At 40.2% G+C, this 25,529-nt stretch overlaps 1 protein-coding gene and 1 long non-coding RNA gene across 5 annotated transcripts; one reads left to right on the top strand and one right to left on the bottom strand.

Moving 5' to 3' along the window:
• The first annotated feature begins 53 nt into the window (after positions 1-53).
• On the top strand, positions 54-11,851 carry LOC134801268 (uncharacterized). Of its 4 annotated transcripts, none has more exons than XM_063773804.1 (7): positions 54-218; positions 2,429-2,617; positions 4,680-4,803; positions 8,692-8,882; positions 9,225-10,670; positions 10,938-11,039; positions 11,502-11,851. In XM_063773804.1, the coding sequence occupies exons 2-7, from the start codon at positions 2,435-2,437 to the stop codon at positions 11,631-11,633; spliced, it is 2,178 nt and encodes a 725-aa protein (XP_063629874.1). In that variant the 5' UTR covers positions 54-218; positions 2,429-2,434; the 3' UTR covers positions 11,634-11,851. The 4 variants fall into 4 exon arrangements, with proteins under 4 accessions (XP_063629874.1, XP_063629871.1, XP_063629872.1 ...); XM_063773801.1 differs by having other exon boundaries at positions 54-296; XM_063773802.1 differs by lacking the exon at positions 54-218 and adding an exon at positions 406-434.
• An 8,576-nt stretch (positions 11,852-20,427) lies between these two features.
• On the bottom strand, positions 20,428-24,723 carry LOC134801088 (uncharacterized). Its single transcript, XR_010145629.1, has 4 exons — positions 24,686-24,723; positions 22,156-22,190; positions 21,608-21,747; positions 20,428-20,572 (listed from the first exon to the last, which is right to left on the bottom strand). It is a non-coding gene; the product is annotated as an uncharacterized LOC134801088 (long non-coding RNA).
• Positions 24,724-25,529: the final 806 nt, after the last annotated feature.

The following is a 25,529-nucleotide window of genomic DNA, read 5'->3' as shown; positions in this document are numbered from 1 at the left end:
TACGGACAATCATTTCTATAAATAATTTTCTATAATAGTAACTGGCAACTTAATAAAACTGTCATGTCTGTCATTGCCATTTTTCAAATTTACCCTTATTGTTTGAAAATAAATACGTTGTAAAAGAAAAGATTGTTATAATGTGAACTGTGTCTTAGAATTAATACAAATACTAAAAAGTAGGCATCTTCTTCAAGAGTGACCGTTTTAAAATTTATGTTTGTCTTACGAAAGAAGTAAGCAAGGGGATTCCTGTAAGCGCATTTGTCGCCCAATGAAAAAATACAAATTCATCCGTAAGTACATCTATAAAATGAAATGAATCATGGCTTAGAGGCTTAGTTTGTTCACAAACCCCGCAGTGCACGCTTTGCCACAGTAGTTATTCAAAAATTACAATACAACTGCTTTCGTCGGGTTTGCTGACCAATAAAGTGAGTAGAAGATTATTTTTATCATTTAAGAATATTTACCTACTCATACTTTTCTACTCTACTAGACAATATGTTTTGCTCAAGGAAATGAGAAAATTCAATTTTTTACATAGGTCAGTCTGGTAGGAAAAAGTTTCTTCCATATTGTCCTATCCTATTATTGGGCAAGCATGGGGACTGGGACAGTTGGCTGTAAGCTGTAAGCCTCGGGATCAGTTTTGGGCAGCTATGGGTGGTATTCCACCTATCCAATTTTTTGTCCAATGTCATTGCGTCTCTCTCTCTCATTAAAGTAAAGTCATTAAAGTGAGAAGCAATAAACATTGGACATAGATATTGGACAGATGGAATATGATGATGGGGCAGAAATCTGTATCTTTGGGTATTTAAATAAAAGTAAACAAACAATTTGTACATTTTCGGGTAGTTATAACATTTATTGGTTAACCAACCATTTACAAAACCGCCTGGATCATTCAATGAACGACCTGACTTTAACCTACATGGCTTAAGGAGCCATTTGAGGGTAGATTATGTTTCATCATCATCATCATCATCTCAGCCATAAGATGTCCACTGCTGAACATAGGCCTCCCCCTTACACTTCACTTGTTTACTTTCATTTAAATACCTAAAGATACAGAGTATAGCACTGTGACTAATAGTTTTTGATCATGGATATGATAATCATATATTGCATATTTTATTATCATTTTTAAAAAGGCTTAAAGGCTAAAAGGCACTATCTAATGATATCTAGCTTAAATTGCATCCAAAATTATCAACAACGCTCACTGTTGCTCGTAAACTAAAAATAGATACCTATCCCCAAAAATATGTGGGAAGGTAATTCTGAAATATTGAGATTACATAGGTACTCTAATTACATTCATTCATTCATTGTTCCTAATAGTTGTGAGGTAAAAATTGGCTTGACATGACAGGAAAGTTTGTTTGCTTTTTATGTCTTTAATTGTAACCAACACAGTAACAGTCAAAACTTTTCTTTTTCTTCAAAACTTTAACCCAATAACACTCTAATACTCAATATATTACTTTAGCATTGTAGTAGGTACTCAGCTTTCAATAGAAGTGCAAACTGTAACTTCCATACTGCAGCCACAATAAATTATTTCTAAATTGGATCAAAGCAAAACTTCCTAAAACAGATTGTACTTTAGGGCTTTAGGCTAAAACCATAACTTGCTCAATATCCTGTTGAACCATAGCTCTTAATCCAAAGAACTAAAGTCTATATTTAAATGAACTCATTACATTGTTGATAAATGAGCTCAAATACAAACTGTTGAGTCAGTAAAGGACTTTGTTTTGACTGAGTGGGTGCTTATCAAGGCTCATTACTTAATGTGATTTTAATTATTTTTAGTTGTACTACATGTTGACAAAATGAAGGTTAGTTTAGTTTATAATACAGATCTGTTGTCACTTAATCCTGTTTTAAATTTGGTATGTTATATTATGTTTCTATAAATTCAAAGTGTAGTGTCACCAAATAGTTTTGTGTCAGGAATTAATATTTTTATTTTGGTTATTTTTATTTCTTTAAGCATCACCTAACTTAAAGGTACTAATTTATTTAATTTTTAATTCTAATGTTCTTTAATGTAATTTAATTTGAATAAAGACCATTTAAATTACTTAAATAATAACATTGTGTGAAAATATTAATGCTATATTCTCATGTTGAAATGAAAATACCAATTTTTGTATAAAAGGTAAAATAGAATAAAACCAGTGTGTTGAATTTAGTGAGAGACTTTAGGGAAACACTTGAATTCTCAACTTGGAGATAAATACCATACAGCCTAGCCTCGTAACTTGAGTTTTCGCGTGCAACTCCATATAGCGTGACTTCAAGTAAGGAGTCGCGCGCGACAGCGCAAGTAATGCTAGACTGTCTGAGTAGGGTATTACTAATCCAATTGATATTTATCCTTTTTTTCCATTTGTCCTTAATTAAAAAAAATCAACAGGTGAACATGTCTTCAGTGTTCAGTAAAAACTCAATACTGACGGGATGTGTGGATTATTTCTGCTTAGCCTGCGAGTCCCAGCTCCGGAGTGATGAGGATGCCATTCAGCACATTGGCAAACCCATACATAAGAAGAACCTGGATGCCACCAGCTTTCTGGACAAGCATAAGGATGACCGTGTTAGGAAGGTATGTTTCTAAATGTCTACATTGTTTATGTTATAAATGTAGGTTTCATTATTCTAGGCCTAGATTCTAGTAAAGATGGCATGATACCATTTGATGAGGGCAAAGCATGGTTATGAATATGTAGATCCTTATCCTTAGGTTAATATGATGATGATGATTCTTAAATAATCTCACAGAAAACTGTCAAACTTTATATAAAAGCAATTTAACCCTTTATAAGACACAATAGAGTCAGAAATTATGCAAAATTGAACCCTATCACTTTGAAATAATGTTCAAAATCAGGTGGGAAATATATTCCGTCTGCCTTTTAAAGGCTTAAAGCAAAGCTCGGTAATGAATTGCATCTGTAATGCATTGTAGCCAGTATAAATACGTTTTTTCCGCTTTGTGGCTAAAACGGCCTACAAGCAAAGAACCCTCCTAGCGGAAGGTAGCTACAGCCGTTAATACATTTTCACCAGCAATTCGCCAGAAGGGTTCGTGGAAGCTTAGGGAGGTAATAGCTTAGGTTTGAAGGCCTCCACGATAGTCTTATTTTGATTTTCGTGACAGTTCAAAAGTTTTTGATATCTTATCTAAGTCTAAGTCTTTGATATCTGATATCTAACTGTCACGAAAATCAAAATATTTAAGACTAGCATGCAAAAGGCCTTCAAACCTAAGCTGTTCCATAGACTGTACAAAGCTAATGCATTGAACTGAAAACATTTATGAGAATATTCTGTATGTACATAAAAATATTGTAAATTTTAGGAAAAATTGTGAAATTCATAATATTAATACTAGAAATAAACATAAGCTCGCAGTGCCCTTCACTCGGCTCCATAAAATTAAAAAATCATTCATGGGTAATTGTGTAAGATTTTATAATAAACTTCCAAACCATATTACTGAATTATCTATTAATAAATTTAAGAATTATGTTAAGCGTAAACTTATTTCTAAAGCTTATTATACCACACAAGACTACATGAATGATATTACAACGTGGGATTAATTGTTATTCGAAATGATTATTTATTTATTAGGTATATTTGATTATTGATGAGGAAATGGATATTCCGATGTAATACTATCTACTTCGTTTGTTACTTATGCTTTTTTTTTACATTTAGATTTTATTCTAGAAATTCTAGACTAGTATTTTTTTATACAATCTTTTTAATGTTTGACGATCCTTTTGTGCAATTCTTAGTGTTAAATTTGATATGTATAATAATCCAATTTTATTAAGGAATAATATTAACATCAATAAATTGCTCTGATAATTAGATTAAGATTAATTACGATTCATAAGAGCTTGTTGCTAGGCCTACATGAATAAAGTATATTTTGATTGATTGATTGATTGACATATTCTTAAAATTATTGAAAGATAAAATTGTAAAAACATAAAACTGTAAAATGTAAAAGTGTATAAACATAAAATCAATAATAAATACATAAAACCTCTTATATCATCAATAATAAATAAATAAACTCTTTGTATTTTGAACATTAGGTACTTTGATAAATAAAAATGATAAGATAATAGATGTCCGGAACTGATACAAATAATCATTGTAAACAATACTATCTTACTGCAAATGTAAGTCATAAAAGGCGGACTTATTGCCGTGATTGACGGTGATTGTGGCGTTCTCTGCCTACATACGAACCTTCGCTGTTACATTTATCGAAGGCTAGCCCTGATGCCTATTTTTTCATGGTCTCAATCGATTCCGTTTTTAGACGTAACTACATTAATGCAAAGAAAAGAAAAAATCAGAAATGCGGCATTATGCTGAGTGGGAATCCTATTTTAGTGTCCAAATTTCTTTTATATCTGCATGCCTTTCTTTTTTTCATGTACTATGTTGTGGCGTTAAAATAAATGTATTTCTTCTTCTTCTTAAATGATAATTGTTGTCAGATATTTTCGTTTCTTCGTCTAATAAAGGGTCATGCACTGTGGCTTCACATTGTGATTCATGTTTGTGTACTTCCGAATATATTTCTTCACATTTAATATATATTAAACAGAATGAAGGGCATAAAAATATAAAATAAAATGCATCAGGTCAAGAAAGGCTACTACTGCGAGTACTGCAACGTGTTCATGCGAACTGCCGCCAAAGTGGGCCCCCATGTGGCGGAGTCCACGCACCGCGAGAACAAGTCTGCGCGACCGTTGAGGAGAGAGGGTAAGCAATATATTAGGTCATTACCTATGAAATTGGCGTTTTGTTCGGAGAATTTCAACGAAACACGAATTTCCATACAATTAATTTTGCGGATATTTTTTTGATGGCTAATTCAAACCAAACAAAATTTTTCCAGTAATTTTTGACACCTTTAAGGTATGTTTTCAATATCTCCATTTCTTGAAAATTGGTACCATTAGAAAAATATAAGTAATTTTAATACTCGAACCGACAGCACATGAAAAGACCTATTTTCAAGGCTTAATTCTGAACACTTAACAATAAAAAATAACAATTAATTGCTGTCAAGCAGTTTGGCGAAATCATATTGTAGTTTTATTGTAATTGTGTATGTACTATTGTAAAAAAAAAAAAAAACTAGGATCAGACTTATATCTATGAACAAAAACGCCAATTTCATAGGTAAGGACCTAATATAAGAGTAAACTAGTGGCTCTGTGAGCTGTAGACTTCGCGAACCCCCGTCCCGCCGTAAAGGAAACTTTCAAAAACTGTTTCGACAAATAATCTAAGCAGCCGGGTCCACACAGAGCGAGCATAAGCGCGTAGCAATTTCTTCGCGTACAAAACGGCCAGTGTAGACGTACGTGCCTCGGCCGAGTGCACGTACGCCTTGTGCGCGAGGAAATTGCCTCGCGTGTATGCGCGCTCTGTGTGGACCCGACTGTCCCGACTAATTACATAATTATCTTATAACATGACCATCCTAGATTGCATCCCTTCAAATCTATGAGAGGTTTTCTTTAAAAATATTTTTTTCAATTTCAATTTATTTATTAAAAGACAACAATGGCCCATAATGGTTAGTAACAATTAATATTAAAAACTAAGTGTTAGTGGAACAAAATCATAAATCGACAAGCACACACAGACAGCAATAACAATACAACAATTTTTGATTGTATTTTATTTTTAATTGAATTTCTATTTTTAACCGACTTCAATTTCATAGAAGGAGGAGGTTCTGTATTCGGTTGTGGCTATTTTTTTTTTTTTTTTTTTTTCTATGTACGTTCACCGATTACTCCGACATCCGTAGTCCGATTTGAGTAATTCTTTTTTTGTTTGAAAGGAGCTACCTCCGAGTTGGTCCCATTTTAATTTGGTTCTGTTCTGATGATGGGATCTATGAGGAATTAAGGGAACTCCTCAATTTTTAAAGGCACATGCATGGTGTTTTGGGCGTTTTCTTAAGCAACTCGAGCACTTTCTCCCGAAAACCACTAATTTGATGAAGTAGACCTGATGATGATGATTATTTTGATGATAATGATGATGATTTCTTTAAATGTAAGTATGTTCACCGATTACTCCGGCACCTATGATCCGATTTGAGTAATTCTTTTTTTGTTTGGAAGAAGTTACCTCCACGGTGTTTCCGTATTATTTTTGGTTCTGGTCTGATGATGGAATCCATGAGGAATTGAGGGAACTCCTCAATTTTTAAAGGCACGTGTTAAGTGATTTCGGGGTTTACTAAAGTAACTCGAGCATTTGCTTCCGAAAACCACCAATTTGATGTACTGCAACTGTAGCCTTACCACGAGTTTGACATTGACATATTCGCTAACGTCTTATGCATCTAAATGTAACTTTTTATGCATCTCGCTCATACTAAGGTTAGTACGAGCGAGATGCATAGGAAGTAAGTTACACACATGCTAGCGAATATATCAATGTCAAACTCGTGGTAAGCTGGTAAGGCTATTACTGATCGGGGGTTAGGGTTAGGAGTTAAGGGGTCAGAGATTAACGGGTCGGGGAATGGCGGTTGAAGGGTTGCTGGTTCAGGATCGAGGGGTTCCTGGATCAGGGGTTGATGTGCTGTGAGGTTGAGTGATCGGGGGGCTGAGGGATTGGGTCAGTGGCGGGGCGGGCGGATGGATTTAGTTGACAGGAATTATAATTTCCCAGACGGACTCGAGAAAATTCCTGGTTCAGGGTCGAGGGGTTCCTGGATCAGGGGTTGATGCGCTGTGAGGTTGAGTGATCGGGGCGTTGAGGGATTGGGCCAGTGGCTGGGCGGAGGATGGATTTAGTGTAGTAGTGACAGGAATTATAATTTCCCAGACGGACTCGAGAAAATTCCTGATTACATACATATTTATTAAAGTAATAGGTACACGCAAGCAATAGAGCAAGTAATAGGTAGTAGGTATAGGTAGGTAGGTAGGTAGTGTTAAACATGATCTTGTTTTTCATTCATGCGTCGCGCTCTTAACAATGCGTTAAAACTAAAAATGGAAAAATAAAAACTTTTTACAAAAAAAAGCAAACCGACTTCAAAAAGGATGAAATAAAATATTATCCTTTTTGAAGTCTATGCGTTACCAACTGATATGTTTGAAGTCGGTGCCAAGCCAAGTAGTAACAATACCAGTCAAAATAATCAGCTTTATGGCTATAAATCCCATTAGAACTGCATTAATAACTATTACAAATGTGTAAGTAATTTTGTCTGCCTCTTTGTCGCCTTTTCAAGACTAAACAACTGAACCGCTTTAGGTGAAATTTGGCAAGAAGGTAAATTTCTTAAATTGTTTTATATTTTGAAATGTAGTCCTCTGGATAAGGGACGGGAAATTACTCAGTCCCAATCTCACACTTGCGTGCTATAGACTGTTCGAGCATTAGTAAGAAATGCTCTTTAAAAAATACGACGAAAAAAAATGCATTGGATTTCCACTAATGTGCCGACAAACATGGTACAGACTGCGCCAAGAAGGTTTGATCGTGTGTTCTGAGGTGTGTTCTTAAGCCTCCTCCACACTCGTGAGCGAATCGCGGCGCAAAGCCGCGAACGCGAGTGTGGAGTCCTGAACGCAGACCTGCGAAATCGACTCCACACTCGCGTTCGCGGCTTCGCCCGCGATTCACGCGCATAGTCTGGAGGGGGCTTTAGATACAATCGACGTCAAAGATATATTTACACTTTTGCACCTTACTCCTTTGTAATAAGGCGAAAAGTGTAAACATATTTTTAACGTCGACTGTACCTACAGAAAGTACGTTCATTGTCGTCGTGTAAGGCAATCCAACGTAGGTACATCCTTATCGAATCGCACCAAAATCATGGTATGCTTCAAAATTTGGCTTGGCACCGACTTCAAACATATCAGTTGGTAACGCATAGACTTCAAAAAGGATAATATTTTATTTCATCCTTTTTGAAGTCGGTTTGCTTTTTTTTGTAAAAAGTTTTTATATCTTATGTAATTTTAATTGTAATTTTAATGTAGTTATGTTGATATGGACTTTGTCTGAAATAAAAGATTATTTTTTATTTTTTTTTATTTAATCATAATCACCTAGTAGCGCTTAAAACACGCTCAAAATGCCGCATTATAGGTGAATCGTATCGGCCCGCTACAGTAGCCAGGATGGGGTTGGAGCTGGCCCGCACTCTGCAGAGCAACGAGGCAGTTCTCTATAATGACTACCTTACAGGCTTCTTCGTGTAAAAGGATCAAACTTCATAAAACTAAATTTTTGTTTGCCAATGCTTTGCCACTTGTAACCCTCGGGATGTAGGCGTAGCCCGCCAGCTGATGATATCGCGGGAGGCCTAGGGGGGAAGGGGGGCATAGGCCGAAGAGGGGCATACATTGCTCCTACTTGCCTAGTGCCTACGGCCCATGTATAACCCTCAGGAGATCTTCCTCAGTGCACATCGTTGAGCACAAGAAACACTGTCTCTGTGTTCTCATGTATATTGTTGTTTGGGGGACTCCACGCTCGCAGAACGTATCACCTTTTCGCCCAATTTCCCATCTCAGGAGATCTTTTGACCGACCAACTCCCGTCCTAAGTCCTCTCCCCCTGGCGGCAGGTATTCCGCAGCTGTTATTCGTAACGACTGTTATACAGGCAACGGCGTGCTAGCGTTCGACAGCGTGTTGATCAACGAGAACGCGTGGCACGGCATCATCGACGACACGTGTGCGGTCTGCGACGCGGAGTTCGACAACGCACAGATACATCGGACCGACACCTGGCACGCTCTCAATCTGGTGTTAATAGAGATTGAAATCGGCGAGGGCAATAATGTGTACAGAAAGGTAAGAATAAAGTAAACTTTCGTCACAATTAACATTAACATCATCTTCATTGCACGGATTGACTGAAGAAAAATGATCATCAGTCATCACTTCATATTTTGGTCTTTTGGATTAATTTAGTGATCACATTTTCACTGATTGGTTTGTGTTATATTATCATCAATCATCATTCACTCATTAAGTCTCCGTTAAAATCCGTTTCTACTTTAAGAATAGAACCGGTTTCCTAAATACCGGTATTTAAACTGCCACTTATTTACCGTTAAGTGGTTTTGAGTGCATTATTATCATTTAGCAAATACTTAACCTAATTATTATACATTTTAGAAATATTGTTTTTAGGTTGACGAGTCCACATTCCAATGCCTGACGTGCAACATGGTTTGCGCTCAAAACACAATGGCGGAGCATTTTGAAGACGCGGAGCACAAGAAACTGTACCAACAATGCTGTGTTGCTAAAGCAAAAATGAATGAGAAACAAAAAGGTATAGAAGTGGCGAAAAATGAAGGGGCGAGTAAATCTTCGGAAAAAGACGTAAAGGAAGAAAAAGCACAAAAGACAGCTGAGAAAGAAACAGCAAAGGATGATAAACCTAGCAAATCTCCTGAAAGTCCTCCAAAGAAAAAGTCAAGGAAATCACCTGAAAGAGAATCTAAAGAGGAAACTAAGAAAACAGAAGTAGAAGTAGAAAAGAAGCCCGAAGTAAAAGAATCCGAAAAGAAGGAAATAAAGACGGCTGAAGTTGCAAAGAAGGAAGATAAAAAACCAGGAAAAGGAGGTAAGGATGCGCTTGGCAAAACCGATAGAGACATTGTCAAAGGCTTAGGAGCCGTGAACTATATCACCAGAGATGTCTGTGGCAAGCAATGGTGCATCCTCTGCGACTGGGCCATGGACGACAGCGCTGTCAAAGGTCACATCGAAAGCAGACATCACCAAACCTTACTCAAAATGCACAAAGAGAGACAAGCTTGGAATCAAAACGGTGGACCCGAAAATGGCGAAGACCTGAATGAAAACATGAGCAGAATCTCCGATTCCGCGAGTGAGTTTCAGAAGAATGATATCAAGCTGGATTTGATCGACGGAGGCGCGTACTGTAGGAAATGCTCGAAGAATATTGACTTCGATTATGACGTGATTAAAGATCATATAGAAGAGCATAAGAAGAAAGCGGCCAAAGAAGTAAAAGAGGTGAGACCATTCCCAACTGGAAGTGAAACGAAGTCTTCAACGAATCTCTTCACGGCCCCCGTTCACAAGAACGACCCTAAACCGAAGCAAGAAAAAAGAGAATCACGAGCATCCTCAGTAGCTTCCAATCGCGAAGAAGATGAAGTGGACGCATACGCAAAACAGCACAACTTGACACACAACATTGGCAACAGCAATGTATTCTGCCGCCTCTGCGTGACCAAAATACCGGCTTCAATGAAAAACATGAGGGAGCACATAAACGGAACAGGACACAAGAGCAAAATCGCCAAAACGACCGTCAAATCAACAGTCAACGCGCCCACTATGACGCCTTCCCATGTCTTCATAGACAGTGTTATAACTGTTGAAAACATGTTCTCGAAAGACATTGTGATAAATGAGAAATATGTGTTGAATATACTGAGTTTTCTGATGATCACGAAGAACGGGGCGAAGCTGAGGTGCCAGGCTTGTGAGGTGAATGTCGCCATGTCGGAGATAGATAGGCATAAGAACACGCCAAAACATGAGAGGACAATGAATGAGACTATGGTCGCTTCGTCAGAGGATTCGGAATTTATTAGAGAGGTATTTTGAAATGCTTTTTCATTTAGACTTTGTGAATGTGATTTCGTCCTGATTAATTTCAAATACACCACCACAATTATAATTTATTTTATTGGTTTATTTTCAATGAAAATTAACCGGTTATTTATACCGGTTTACTTAGGTTAAGTCACTAGTGTCAATAATCGTGAAATAAAAATAGATTTTTCAGCACACACAATATATTTAGCCAATTCTTTTCTCATGGCTGCTTCCTTATGATATTATTAACCGGGTTTAATGTTACAGATCCGGGCGAACCTGTTCCACTGCGGGTACTGCAACCAGCTGGAAGCCACGTGGGCCACCATGGACGCTCACCTCAAGAGCACGGCGCACCGTGAAGCTAAGGTTCCTTTTCCAGATTTAGCTATGTTACCTGTCCCTGATTTAAGACTCTTAGTTGCGCGAGTAACTCTATTAATATCTCTAAAAATGTTAAATGGCGTTTCAAAAATGACCCAATTTTTTGAATTGGAAGAAACTGGTGTCCAATAAATACAGAAATAAAAGGTCATGGTTTAAAGATATGGAGAGGCTAACTGCCAACTTTTCTCTCTCTCTCTCTCTCTTATCGTATGGCATCTGGAAAAGCGCATAAAATTTCACCGGCTATACCGAACCGGTGCTTAACACGACGAAAGCTTAAAAAGTAAACCTAGATTCTCTGAAATATTTCGCGCGAGTGACCATACTCTGGCAAACAGGCGTTGATAGCAGAAAAAGGCGGCAAACTTGACAATGAAGGTATTTTTTTTTTAATGATGAAGCTGACTTGCCAGAGTATAAAAACAAGTTATGTTTGTTTTCCAGACGTCGGCGTCGTGGCGCTTGCACGAGTACGTGCCGATGATCGCGCAGCACAAGATGCGACAGCGCATGCAGCTCGACTTCTTCACCAGGATGCTCGTGGGACACATGTTCGGAGACGACTCGGACGACTAAACACGTCATACTGTTCCCATCCCACACTAGCGGCTCCCAAGCGACGGTGTCTAGTCAACTCTATGGCTGCTGCTCGACGCAACGTTGGCCCAACTGCGCAGTGACGTTGTTTTCCATAGCGCTGACTACACGCTGACGCTCAAACGATGCTAGTGTGGGGCTCTTAAATGCCGATTATGATCGACGAAGTTTGTCTCTAAAGCTACATATAGAGAAACCGGTATGTTTTGTAACTAAAATACCCGTTTATCAATTAACCGGTTCGTTATTTTTATTGGCAACAGAAATGCAGATGACTAGAGATCGAAACCGTATGTTTTTTAATTTGAAATATCCGTTAATCAATTAACCGGTTCAGACACCTAGTTACTGAAACCCGTAGTTTGAATAAGTTTTAAATTTTTTTACATATACCGGTTGCCGAAATATTTCTGCTTTTTGTTGATTTACCATCCATTCAGATCCATTTTATAGACTGTATTATGTGCCAATCTAAAACCGGTTCCAAATTACCTTATCGTAACGTACGTACTTTAAGATTTAAAATCGGTAATTTTAGTTTTATGATTCAACTGATTAAAGTTAAGTGTAGTATTATAGATTTAAGTCTTCTATGTTTTGTTACGTAATTTAAGCGGTATAAATGTACACTAGCGTTTTCTCTTTTTAGAATGACCGATTTCTTATTATTTGGTAAACGAGATAAAACAACTGACTTTTGAAAGTTTCTCAATGACGACAAAGATGGTGTACAATCGCCATCAGATATATCTGAGCGGCCAAGGTGCTCACAAATATCTGAACACGCCTCCATTGTTAAGGCGTTAGAGTGCCTGTTCAGATATTTTTGAGCACCTCGGCCGCTCCTATATATCTGATGGCGACTGTACATCACGGTTTTTGCATTTGCGATTCAATGTTATTAATAATTACCATAAGCAATCTCAATTTACGTTGTAAGGGTATAATTATACGTTAAGTCAGTTTCTAGATACCGGTTCATTCGCCTACCAAGCATTAAAAGACTGTATTATTTGTGACGTTCCATGCCTGAAGGGTCCTTATGCTCCATGTGCATGCGCATAAGGACTAGGGAATGCAATCTCGCACCAAGATTGGCGATTCGAGATCTCGCACGAAAAATTTGAATCGAGATAGGGTATTTCGAGATCTCGGCGGTCACACTTTCGAGATCGAGATTAATCTCGACGAGATCGAGATTTGACAAAGTAATTAAAAATGTGTTATTTTGAGCAAATATTTCTAAGAATTCCGTATATACTACTTATTTAGAGTACGTCATGTTTTATTTTGAAGATAAAAACAACAAATTAATCAAAATTTAATAAGAAAAATACTTTTTGTAAAAAAAAGAAAAAATATATACGTACTTAGCTCTAATTTGCATCTAATTATGAATAAGTGGTAATAATTATTTTTAATTATACAAAAATGTAAGCAGAGTAACATGCTCAGTTGATATTTGTGACAAGCACTCAGCAACTTACAAAAAATGTAGGGTAAGTAGATATGAGCGCCGCGCCGGCGCGCCGCCGCCGCCGACAAAATTTACGCGCCGCCGCCGCCGACGCTGCGCTATCGGCGTGGCATCGGCGTGACCTTGTTAGATACTACTACGTTCAGAATCAGATAATATATATTTTATCTAGTTTAGATCTTTAACGGCGCCAGTCTGAATAGCTTATAGACATTCAAAAGGTATTTTAGGTCCATATAATTCTAAAACATCGATGGTAAATTCAAACTTTTCTGTTTGGTAACCGCGCTACTAGTGTTAGAGCAACGAAATGACTAATTTTGCCAGCTGGCTAGCTCATCCGTCATTCACCGCGAATTCAATTATTGCAAGCATGGTTTAAATGTCTTAAAAAGGTGTAAAAGGGGGTTAATTTCAGATATTAAGCGTTTTCACGCCCAAAGGTCCGGCCGTTGGCTTTGCACGGAAGGCATCGGAAACGGAATCAGGTCTCATTTTAAGCTTGGCCATTGTTCAAATTTCAAGCTTTGCTCTCTCGCAGACCAATCTTTGGCCTCGCATCGCTCGCATAGAAGTAAGCCGCTATCTGAACCTCCAAGTTTTCGGCCCTGTTTGGAGCGTAACTTTTGGCCTCGCTTTTAAAATGCTTGGTTCTTCTCCAATCTTAGCTCCACTGCAGCACGGCCTTTGGCCTCGCACGAATGCACCTACAGGAGAGCCCCAGAGGTCTTTAACACTATGGCCACGGTCTTTATCGGCCTTCGGTCTTGCTTACACTGGACCAATTCCAAGCTCTGCCCTCTTGCAGCTTGGCCTTCGGCCTCGCACAGAAGCGCGCCGTAATCGGCACTCCGCGCATTCGGCCGTCAGCCAAGCTCACACTTGGCGTTCGATTCTAAGCTGTATGGTTACCTGCAGCTCAGCCTCTGGCCTCGGATGGGAAGGCGTCGGAATCTGGTCTTCGGTGTTAGGTGGAGCTCAGCCTTGGGCCTCACTTTTTGACATAAACTGGTTTGTTGGGTCGATATTGGTTAATAACGGAGCTTGATTTTCCTCACTTCGGCTCTTTGGACAGTCGACCAGATGTTTCCCTGATACAGTCAATCCACTACTTTTTACTTAGCACAATAGATAAGGGCCTCGCAAAGATCTTCCGGCCAGGGCCTCGCCAAGATTAAGACCGCCTCTGATGCCGCTCGATACCGTTTATACTATATAAAACTTTTTTCGTACCTTTATTCAATAAATTTTGCTTGCAATTGAAAAATGCACTTATTTTATAACTTTCTTACAGCAAAAACGTGTAAATTCGGTAAAATTTTGGTTTGAATTCTTTTTTCATTAATCAAAGGTGTTTCAAGGCCACGCCGCCGATTCGCCGCCGCCGCCGACCGATATTGACCGGCGCGCCGCCGCCGGCTAAATGCCTATCGGCGCTCATATCTAAGGGTAAGTGAGCAAAAATCATAAATAATTGTGACTAGATACGATAAGTTCGTCCGATTTTTCCGCACAGAGCGCTGAACAGTGCTTTTATCGTCAGCTAAAGCCGGCCGCACACAATATCACCGCCTGAACAACATGAATCTAAGGTCAAAAAGATTACTCAAAACAATGAAATTCACATGGATCAATCTTTCAATCTCGTTCGAGATCTCGAAAATATTAATCGAGATCTCGACCGAGATTGCTAAAATCGAGATTTCCTGTCAACGAGATTGAATCTCGAAAATTCGTGCGAGATCTCGCGAGATCTCGAAATTGCGAAATCGAGATTGCATTCCCTAATAAGGACCCTTAAGGCATGGAAAGCCACATTTCAGCACTTTCATGATGTAAGTTTTGAAAAACCTACCGCTCGAATTATGATGTTTTCAGGCAAAATATACAGCTTCGTGGGTTGTCAGTAAGGATTACCTATTTCTGATTGCATTCCTGTCATTGGACCTTATTGACAACCTTGGCGGTTGCCTTATCGGATGAAACGACCCATTTGTTAATCCGTAATTATAGTGTACTTTGAACACATTATTCAATTGATTTGATAATTATTCGATATAATGGCCTATAGTTAGTACGTAAGTTCAACATAATGTAAATCGTTTGTAATGTGTAGGTATCGAATTGTTGAGGGCAATATTAAATGACAGATAAGGAGTCCCTATATCGATGAACTCCATTATCAATGCTTTGCCCGTATACTAGTGGTTGCTCCAAGTTAGTCTTGTAAAAATATAAGGCTACAAATATAATGACCACCAAAAAATACTTTGGTACCCTAAATAAAAAAATCATGCTTACCAAAAAAAATTACTGAACACCAAAAAAATAAGGCCTAGAAATACAAAAGTACCACCACTTTAATTACGACTGCACTTCAAATTGTATTCAAATACCAAATATATTGAATGATCACCAAAAATCATTAATGATCACCAAATCTTGAAGACCAAATTAATGCGATATTTTCACCTAAATAAACCACTATGATTACCAAAAAATTTATACATATTACCAAATAAAGTAAACTGATGCCAAAATTACTAGCCCCTCCCGCTCAACCCCCCGTAGCCCGCACCGCATATTCATATTCATATTCATATTCTTTATTTGTATTGATCATACATTGTCACAGATGCGTAATTTACATTATTATTATACAATAGGTATGTCAGAAATATATACAATTAAAAGTAGGCATACCTACAGTTATCATCGCGTTTTTCTTCAAGAGTGTAATTTCAAATAACCACCCCATTATGCTATTTCTTCCTTGATGCGGTATTCAATTATATAAAGTAAGGCTATGAGTATATAACCTGACGATAATTTGTAGTGCTTTGTGTAACCTACTTTATCATCGTCTCCAAAATAATATTTACAAAAAAAAAACACGTTAGTATACGGAAAATTATCGATAATATAATACGTTTATCGATATAGGAACTCGCTGACATTTTATTGCCCCCAATAATCTGATGTCAAAACGAAGGCCTCATTAGCACGAGCGCATTTTCAATGCGCGTTAAAAAAGCGTTTGAATGACACAAATGGATACTTGTTTATAGGGCTCGGAACCTGTTTTTTGAAAAACCTGAAATAGCCCAATATTTTTAATTATTTTATGCTCTTACGCAAACGTCGGACTGTATGATGTATTTAGGTAACAACTTCGTATTATTAGATTGTCCCATTAAAAATGAAATAATTAACCAAAGAACGTAATAATACCGCAGTGGCGTGCCTAGGGTTTTGGAGTAGGGCAAGCCGAAAGATATGTTTTCGTAATAACTGTCCAATCTTCACTCTTCGGACTCAAATGCATCTGCTAGAGTGTCGAGGCGAGCTAATCATAGCGCACTGAGGGCATACTATTACTAGATAGAATATTACAAACATATCAGCAATTGCATGTGACCCCGGTGGCTTTGATAAAATCCGTTTAATTTATTTAAGTGAATTTCATTTGTATATACAATATTAACAAATTTACACGATAATAATTTACATACAGTGGTGCTGTGCGGTTAGAACAATCTTTTTGTTAGACAAATATCTCGAGCTTGGTTTGTCGCTTTGAACATGTTTTTCTAGAACGCCGTCATATTTTGATAGCAACGATACAAGTTCCAAAAAATTGCCCCTATTTAATGAAGTGTTTGACTCATCGTGTCCTCTAAAAGGAAGTTCTTGCCGTGCTAAATGGCACACAATATCGACTAACCTCTGAAAAACACTACGATTGTTGTCAACACGCATGTTATGATTTGATATTTCTTCTGATAATTGGCGCGACAAAGAGGCCTCGATCCTTTGTTTCCCAAAATTGCTAAAAGAAATCACTGCACACATATGTTTACCGGAATTCATGTGCCTCTTTATCGCTCCAGATAAATTATTTAAATCGTTATAGCCAGAAGTATTCCAAACGTTAATGTCGTTCGAAAAAAATATGCAACACCAGCAATACATCTTATTTGTATGGGAACAACCAACGGTAGACGGCCCTACAGATATTTCTCTGACGCGACTGACTTGACTGAGAAATACACAAGTCGGGTGTTGGTTTTGCCGCGGAAATTATGTCCCGTTTTTCGACAAAGGTCAAAGACTTTACCTTGTTTTGGTTGACTAAAACGTGGACGCATTTCAAACCGTCACAAGGAACCACTTCTTGATCCATTGTTAACACTTATTAAACTAAACTCCACAACAAATCCACATTCACTATTTAATCAAATTCACTTAAACAAACTTTCGTTACTTTCGTCTCGACCACTGACTCGGCTCGACTAAATAAGTAATAATACACTTGAAGTAAACGCGAACGCGCGCTCGTGCGAACTTATGCAGCTTACTTCACTCCAAACAAAAGCCAAGCTTAAATCGCCTTATAAAATTGCTATACATACCAACAAATAGTTACATCGTTCTTTGGCGGTTTGTAGGCTGATAGTGCCCAGAGCGGGACGAAAAAGCAAGCACGGTTGCAAGCCAACGAGTGCGAGTACGAGCAGGATAGCTAGAACATCCTACGCCTGATTTCTTTCGCGCGGACGAGACGCCACGCCGCGGCAAAATTTTGCAACACGCTCGTGCCGCGGTTCGAGGCCGCTGTGGCTTGAATTTAATAATACGGGTTCGTTTGGCGCGCGATTTTAAAATAATCTTTATTGATCTTATCACTACGTAATTTCGGTAAGGCAATTAGTTGCCTTAGGGCAAGCCCGGCTTTTGGGCTTGTATGGGAGTCACGCCACTGTAATACCGGTATTTTATGTATGAAGAAAAAACCGGTTCCGAGCCTTGATTTATTCACACAATGGCGGTGGTGCTTATTATCACGCGTTGTTGGATTTTCGACTTTAAGCATTGGTCGTTAAATCGAATTTAGCGTGCGGACAGATTCAAGCACTTTTTTAACGCATGTTGAAAAAGCGCTTGTGCGAATGGGGCCTAACGTCGTAGCTTAAGCATAATATTTAAGTTTTTTGCTATGTCTAGAATTGCCTTTTTAAAATATAATAAGCAAATTCTCTGTTGTATATTCACCCTATTACCTATATAAAATGTTGAACACTTGTTTTATGATTTGTGATTAAAAAATCCAAGGGCTATTATAATCATCTGGTCAATTTCTTGTGATAAAATTGTTACATTTACTAAAATAAAAATTATTCATCATATAAAATACCTTTGTTATATTTCGTTTAAATATTGCTTTTGTTAGTCTTAAAGTACCTATCCATATACATTTAAGATCTGTTTTCATATCCTAGATAATGAATCCGGTTTGTTAACATTGTTATGTTCAACCGGTTGAACACGCTGCACCGGTTGAATCGGTTGGACTGCTTGAACCTTTTGCACTGGTTGAACCTTTTTGAACTGGTTGAATAGGGTAGCGACGTCGGCTTCGTCGACCTTTTGGTTCTGATCTGGGAGGATCCGGTAATTTCGGAGGCGAAGCCGGATAGACATAAACGCAGTTGCCATCCTTGTCTCGCGCGTAGCCAAATGAGCAGTAGCAGTGCCCGTCGCAGTCCTCTGAGTATTTCCCATCGCATTCGAAGTACACGTTGTCGCCGGAGCATAGGTCTGGAAGAAGAAATAATTATTAGGTTACATATTAGTTTGGCGGTACGACTTGGACGCATTCTATCCGGATTGGCGGAAAAGTACAAAAGACAGGGTGGAGTGGAGAAACAAGAGGAGGCCTTTGCCCAGCAGTGAGACACTAAACTAGGCTGATAGTTTTTATCGTTAAAAAAAGTCTTTAGGCAGGAAGTGGACAGCTGGTGTAAGGCTAAACACGGCTGTGGGATGTGTGCTTGCAGGGACAGACGTATGTAGTTGTTGCTCTAAAACAGCGGTCGGCAACAGGGCCAACAGGCGGCCCGCGAACCTCTCACTTGCAGCCCGCGAGCCCCCCTGGCTATTCTGTAGGTATCTAATATTGTCAAAAACAATGTCTGATAAAGTCACACATATTAACTTGGCTGCTAAAAGGTTGCCGACCGCAGCAAGATATCACAGAAGTCTGCCATACGCAGGGGATTCCGTTCGGCTCATTTGCTTCTTTTCTAGGTTAGGGACAGTCGTCGTTTAAGGGTCTCGCGCCGGCCGTACGAGCCGAGCCGAACGACGACTTTTTCGCTCTTATTGCGCAGACATAAGTAAAGCTTTTTCCTATCGGCTTTTGCCGATTCCGCGTCGATATATCTGGGGAGACCCTAATGGAGAAATAATGAAGCCGTATAATCAATATAAAGTGGATAAGTAGTGTAAGGCCAGTTACGACTCTGACAAGTCTAGTATATGCAGCGGCATCGACAATAAGGTCCCTTTTCATAGATAACACATTATCTTACCACATTGTTTTGTAGTAATGCATTGACCATTAAGCTTGTTCCTAATGTAACCTGCGTCACAGACGCACTTCTCGTTACACTGGACCAGAGTAGGGGGTGGACAGGTGGTATGAGGCCAGTTTCGGCTCTCGCATGTTGGTTCCCGGGGACAAATGTAGACGCAGGAAGGGACCTCGTGGCGGGTCGCGTTGTCGCAAGATAGGGGCTTCGTGCCTGGGAGAAAACAAGCTTGTTAAACATAGAATAGATGTGCTATATGCGTGCGTCCGTGAGGGACAAAACATAGGCAATGCGACACAATAATCCATACTAAATTTAGGGTGGGGAATAAAAAAAATGTGAGACTGTGACAAGGACAAACAATAATAGCGCTTTCGCTGCTACTCTTACTGAAAGATACATAAGACTATCCCGATCGGTCATTTCCCCCCACTCCTCATGCTTAATCTAGTTAAACACTGTTAAAACATTACCTACAATACAATATAGATTTTATAGATGGGTAACCCACAATTTATGATAATTTTTGATACAGTCCAAAACTACGCCTGGGACAATTTAAGGATGACTCACGCTAGACCGGGCCGGGGCCGGCGCTTCGTTTACAATGGAAAGTACCACGTGATTATGGCGCCGTCATAGAAAATGACATGTCGGACGCCTCGGCCCGGTCTGGCGTGTCATCCTTTAAGAAGACAAACCTACATTCAGAAATTATTTAAAAGAGGCCACTTTCAACTGTGTGTGTGTGACGTTTTACATAAGATAATATTAAGTGATGTGGTAATCAAAAATATTTAATAAAATAATTTGATTTGCTCCCAAAGTTGTGATGTGCTAATGTTAAGTTACCTACAGTACAAACGCTGCGGGTTTTCAAATTGACTATGACTCACATGGTGGCTTCTCTGTTGTAGTAACAGGTGGTGGGTCCACTTTCGGAGGATCGACGTAAACGCATTTCCCGTCCTTGTCTCGCACGTGGTTTGATAAACAGTAGCAGCGGCCATCGCAGTCAGGTTCGTTGTCTCCGTCGCACTGGAAGTACTCGTTTTCGCCGGGGCATTTGTCTGAAATTAGAAGTAGATAGAGTTAGACCAAGAATTTCATAGACTTTTGACGTTTAAAATAACACGTACAGCTTGGCAACACTGTAGTGTCGTCCCTTTCAAACCTATTTATATAAGAAAACGGGACGACACTACAGTGTTGCCACTTTTTAATTTCTACTCTTTTGCTGCTGCGTGCATGGGCTTCCAAAATCGTTGCAGACTTTTCTTGGTCTAAATGGGGCAAAGTTGTTGTTTAACCGTTCGTGCTAATATTGATACCCGAGCAAGCGAAAGATTCCGAAATTGTACCACGAGCGTAGCGATTGTTTCGAAATATGGAATCTTGAGCGTTGCGAGGGTTAAACAAAATTTGCCCCCGAGTGAAACACAACATTTTTCACCACACCAACCCGAAGCAAATATTAAATGTAAAATATCAAATCAAATCCAAATAAATGTTATTAAATATTTATCATCCAAAATCATCATTTAAAAGTCAATTCTATTACCAGCAATCATAAGAATACAACTCAAAATTTGCATTTGATTACTTTGCCTCACATGTGAATAAAATGCAATTTTGCAATCAGTTTTTGAAGTGTAAAGTAAGCCTTTCCGTCTGGTGTGGTGAAAATAGACTTACCACATTGTACTTCCGTCACACAAACGTCAGTAGACTCGTTCCTCAGGTACCCATTGTCGCAGACGCATTTATTCGTGCACAGTATCTCAGGGCCAGGCGGGGCGCAGGGCAGGGGAGGCCAGAAGCGGTTCTGACAGGACCTCTCTGGGGGACAGCCGTGTACGCAGTTCTGTCTGGTTGCTTGAGAATGAACAAATAGACTTACCACATTGTACTTCCGTCACACAAACGCCAGTGGGCTCGTTCCTCAGGTACCCATCGTCGCAGATGCATTTATTCGTGCACAGTATCTCAGGGCCAGGCGGGGCGCAGGGCAGGGGAGGCCAGAAGCGGTTCTGACAGGACCTCTCTGGGGGACACCCGTGTACGCAGTTCTGTCTGGTTGCTTGAGAATGAACAAATAGACTTACCACATTGTACTTCCGTCACACAAACGCCAGTAGGCTCGTTCCTCACATAGCCATCGTCGCAGATGCATTTATTCGTGCACAGTGTCTCAGGGCCAGGTGGGGCGCAGGGTGGGGGAGGCCAGAAGCGGTTCTGACAGGACCTCTGAGGGACACCCGTGTACGCAGTTCTGTCTGGTTGCTTGAAAATGAACAAATAGACTTACCACATTGTACTTCCGTCACACAAACGCCAGTAGGCTCGTTCCTCACATAGCCATCGTCGCAGATGCATTTATTCGTGCACAGTATCTCAGGGCCAGGCGGGGCGCAGGGCAGGGGAGGCCAGAAGCGGTTCTGACAGGACCTCTCTGGGGGACACCCGTGTACGCAGTTCTGTCTGGTTGCTTGAGAATGAACAAATAGACTTACCACATTGTACTTCCGTCACACAAACGCCAGTAGGCTCGTTCCGCAGGTAACCATCGTCGCAGACGCATTTATTCGTGCACAGTATCTCAGGGCCAGGCGGGGCGCAGGGCAGGGGAGGCCAGAAGCGGTTCTGACAGGACCTCTCTGGGGGACAGCCGTGTACGCAAGCTGGGGTCTCGTACCGGGTGGTGTCGCATGAGAGCTTGAGGCCTGGGGGTAATCATATCATGATGTACTCATTGAACCTGAAAAACTCATTGGGACGAGCCAGGATTTGAACCCGCGACCTCCGGATTGAAAGTCAGACGTCATATCCACTCGGCCACCATCTCCCCATTTATATACGCTACGGGTTGAAAATAGACTTCAAACTCACATTGTGGGTTTTCTGTCGTAGTAGGTGGTGGGTCCACTTTCGGAGTCGACGCCGGATCGACGTAAACGCATTTCCCGTCCTTGTCTCGCACGTGGTTTGATAAACAGTAGCAGTGGCCATCGCAGTCAGGTTCGTTGTCTCCCTCGCACTGGAAGTACTCGTTTTCGCCGGGGCATTTGTCTGAAATACACAAGGCTAGCAATGCAGGCAAGGATTGTATTTTCAGGAATAGAATAGCCTCGTAAGGCCCAAGGTCCTACCTATAGTACCTTAGGGATGTTGCGGATGCAGATTTTTTGACATCCGCGGATGCGGATAATTAAAGTCTCACATCCGCGGGTGCGGATGCGGATGTCAAGATTTGATACTTAAAAAACGTCAAATATTACATTTTTAACAATTTTTATTAAAAAAAACGAAACGTTTAGTATTTGAGCAAGAATATAGGTGCGTTTTATTTAATAAACAGTAACTTGGTCGACTTTTCGGGATCTAGACGATTTCGTTATATATAATGACGAAATTACCCGCCGGCGCCGCTAATACGTTCCTGTTACCGACTTGGTCGACATCCGCATTATGCGGATGCTCCGCATCGATTTCATGCGGATGCGGATGCAGATGCGGATGTTGAAAATCATGCGGATGTTCCGCGGATGCGGATGCGGATGCGAATATCCGCAACATCCCTAGTACCTATGTACTTAATTATTCAGTTCGATGAAATTTAAGCTTTTCGACGCCGTGTCAAACACAATGCTGTCACTCGGACGCCACGTTACCGAAGTGTCAAAACTGAAATTGAACTTTATGCATTGCACGTAGGTCTATGTTGCTCTGTGTTCTGTGACCGATTAATCGGGCGTTGGACCTGCGGTGCGGATATATCGGTCATTGGCGTCCAAATGGTTAAATCATAATTCATATCCAATTGGAACAGAGTTGCATTTGTTTTGCGTCGTTCAATTTTTATACAAAGCAAAATCAAGTCTAATTCTTACAGTATAGGTTCAAATTGCAGTGGCAAATCTTGGATTATTTATTTGTATGGCTGGGCCTTAGGAGGATAGAATATGACGGGGCTTGTGCCTCATCTAACTCTCATAGGTACAAACAGCAACAGTCTTAACTGTCCATCGGTGGACCTTATGCATTTTGTAATAAGGTTTACCTATGGACATATATTTAGTTAACATTGTGGGCGATGGTACCTCAGTCATCAGAGTTCGTGTGAAGAGCTACACACTTAATGGACTTTATGTATGCTTCTACAACATTTTTTTACTTGTATACTTACGTGACGCACAGTAGACCGGGCCGGGGCCGGGTCGGAGCTTCGTTTTCTATGGAAAGCACCACAAGATCACCGATCAGACGTCATAGAAAATGACATATCGGACGCTTTGGCCCGGGCCCGGCCCGGTCTAGCGCGAGTCATCTTAAACGCGGTTTTAATAGTAATTCTTCAATGGAACAGTTTTTTGCGATTTCGTGGTTTGTTCAGCGTTAGCGTTGACATAATAGGTACCTACCGTATGCACCATGGTACATTTATTCTACCCTGCTAAGCCCCGGCCATACAAATGAAAAATGCAAAATTTGTCACAGAAATTTCAAGCTACAAGGTAGGAAATAGAGTTGATTTTGCGTTGTTCAAAAACTGAACGAAACAAAGCAAAAGCAACTCTGTTCGAATCGAATATGATTTAAATTTCATTGAACTGAATAAGTGCTATAGGTAGGATGTTGGGCCTTAGGAGGCTGCAAAAGGTACCTAGACGCGGAACGCTTAAGTATTATGCTCTGGTTTCCTAGGATAGCGGTGCCGTCATATAATTATTAGGGTTGGCACCACTTGACTTCCCTGTGCGTGCACGACCACAGATAAGATAATCACTTGAATTTTGACAACCCTAAATAGCCGAAATAGTTCGACCCTGAATCGCTGTCAAACTTCGGGTTTGTAGGAAGTGTCCTTTCTGTACGGTAGTACTATTATTTCTTCTGTGTCTCCATACAAATACTACGACATCCATATTTAGCCGTATTATTTAGAATGGAAACGGCCGCTATAGGCGCTATATGACGGCACCGCTATTCTAGGAAAACCGATCTTTACCGCACTGTTTTTCCGTGACACAAACACCACTAGGCTTGTTCCTCACATAGCCTTTAGCGCAGACGCATTGATCCGTGCACTTGAGCCACGGCGCCGGCGGGGAACAGGACGGAGGCGGTCGGTGGCGGTTCTGACAGGACCGTTCTGGTGGACAGCCGAATCTGCAGGCCAGGACCTGGTGTCGGGTGGCGTTGTCGCATACGAGCTTGGGACCTGAGTGAGAAGATATCTACAACATATTATCCGCAACCTTTCCGCAACAGATACCTAGCCGAAGCTAGACTGAGAGCTGCTGCTGAACAAAGGCCTAGGCCAAAACTAGACTAGGTAGGTATAAGGATAATTAATAAACCAATTATAAGTGTTTTCATTAGTTTATTTTTGATACATTCTTTTAAGTAGGTACTTTTTCCAACTAGTTCAAGAATGTTGCGTTGTTTTATCACTTAATTTCTATACCTCTTCGGTCTCCATCATCAGATCGAAGCATATGGTGATGTTAACATTTATCACTATCTTTTTAGGAACCATTTAGGGTATATTGTCTAATTGTCTATGGCTCAAACTCAAAGCTAAAGTAGGGGCTAATAAGTCTATCAGGTCGCTAGGTACTTTTGCTGAGAGGGACAGACAAAGGTATGTTATTTCCCTGTCGCTCTTCGCAGCAAGCTGAAATTATCCGGCGCAGAGATAGATTAGCCATATACTGACCTGGTGGACATTCAGTCGGAGCTGTAACAGGGGGCGAAGGAGTTATCGGTGGAGGCGGTGGCGGGTGGTTATCAACCGGAGGGGGTGCGGTAGACACGCAGGTGCCGTTAGCGTCTCGTGCATAGCCATCTGTGCAGTGGCAGCTACCCGTGCAGTTCTGACTGTATGGCCCGTCGCAGGCAAAGTACTGGTTCTTGCCGGGACATTTATCTGAAAGGCAGGACCATAATATTGACGACAGAACTCTGCGAACCTTGTTTACCCCTTCTTTTTGACGGAGTGGGAATTACGTACGGTGTGTTTTGGAA

This window comes from Cydia splendana, chromosome 21, assembly GCF_910591565.1.
Source record: "Cydia splendana chromosome 21, ilCydSple1.2, whole genome shotgun sequence".
NCBI lineage: Eukaryota > Metazoa > Arthropoda > Insecta > Lepidoptera > Tortricidae > Cydia > Cydia splendana.
Note: the sequence above shows the minus strand (reverse complement) of the source record. Positions and strands in the feature narration are given on the sequence as shown.

What these genes read in the sequence shown, in the direction of transcription:
- LOC134801268 (XM_063773804.1), top strand. Translation starts at nt 2,435, where the DNA reads ATGTCTTCAGTGTTCAGTAAAAACTCAATACTGACGGGATGTGTGGAT. An exon ending in GCGACCGTTGAGGAGAGAGG is followed by an intron (nt 4,804 to 8,691) that starts GTAAGCAATATA and finishes ACTGTTATACAG; the next exon opens with GCAACGGCGTGCTAGCGTTC. An exon ending in ATTCGGAATTTATTAGAGAG is followed by an intron (nt 10,671 to 10,937) that starts GTATTTTGAAAT and finishes TTAATGTTACAG; the next exon opens with ATCCGGGCGAACCTGTTCCA.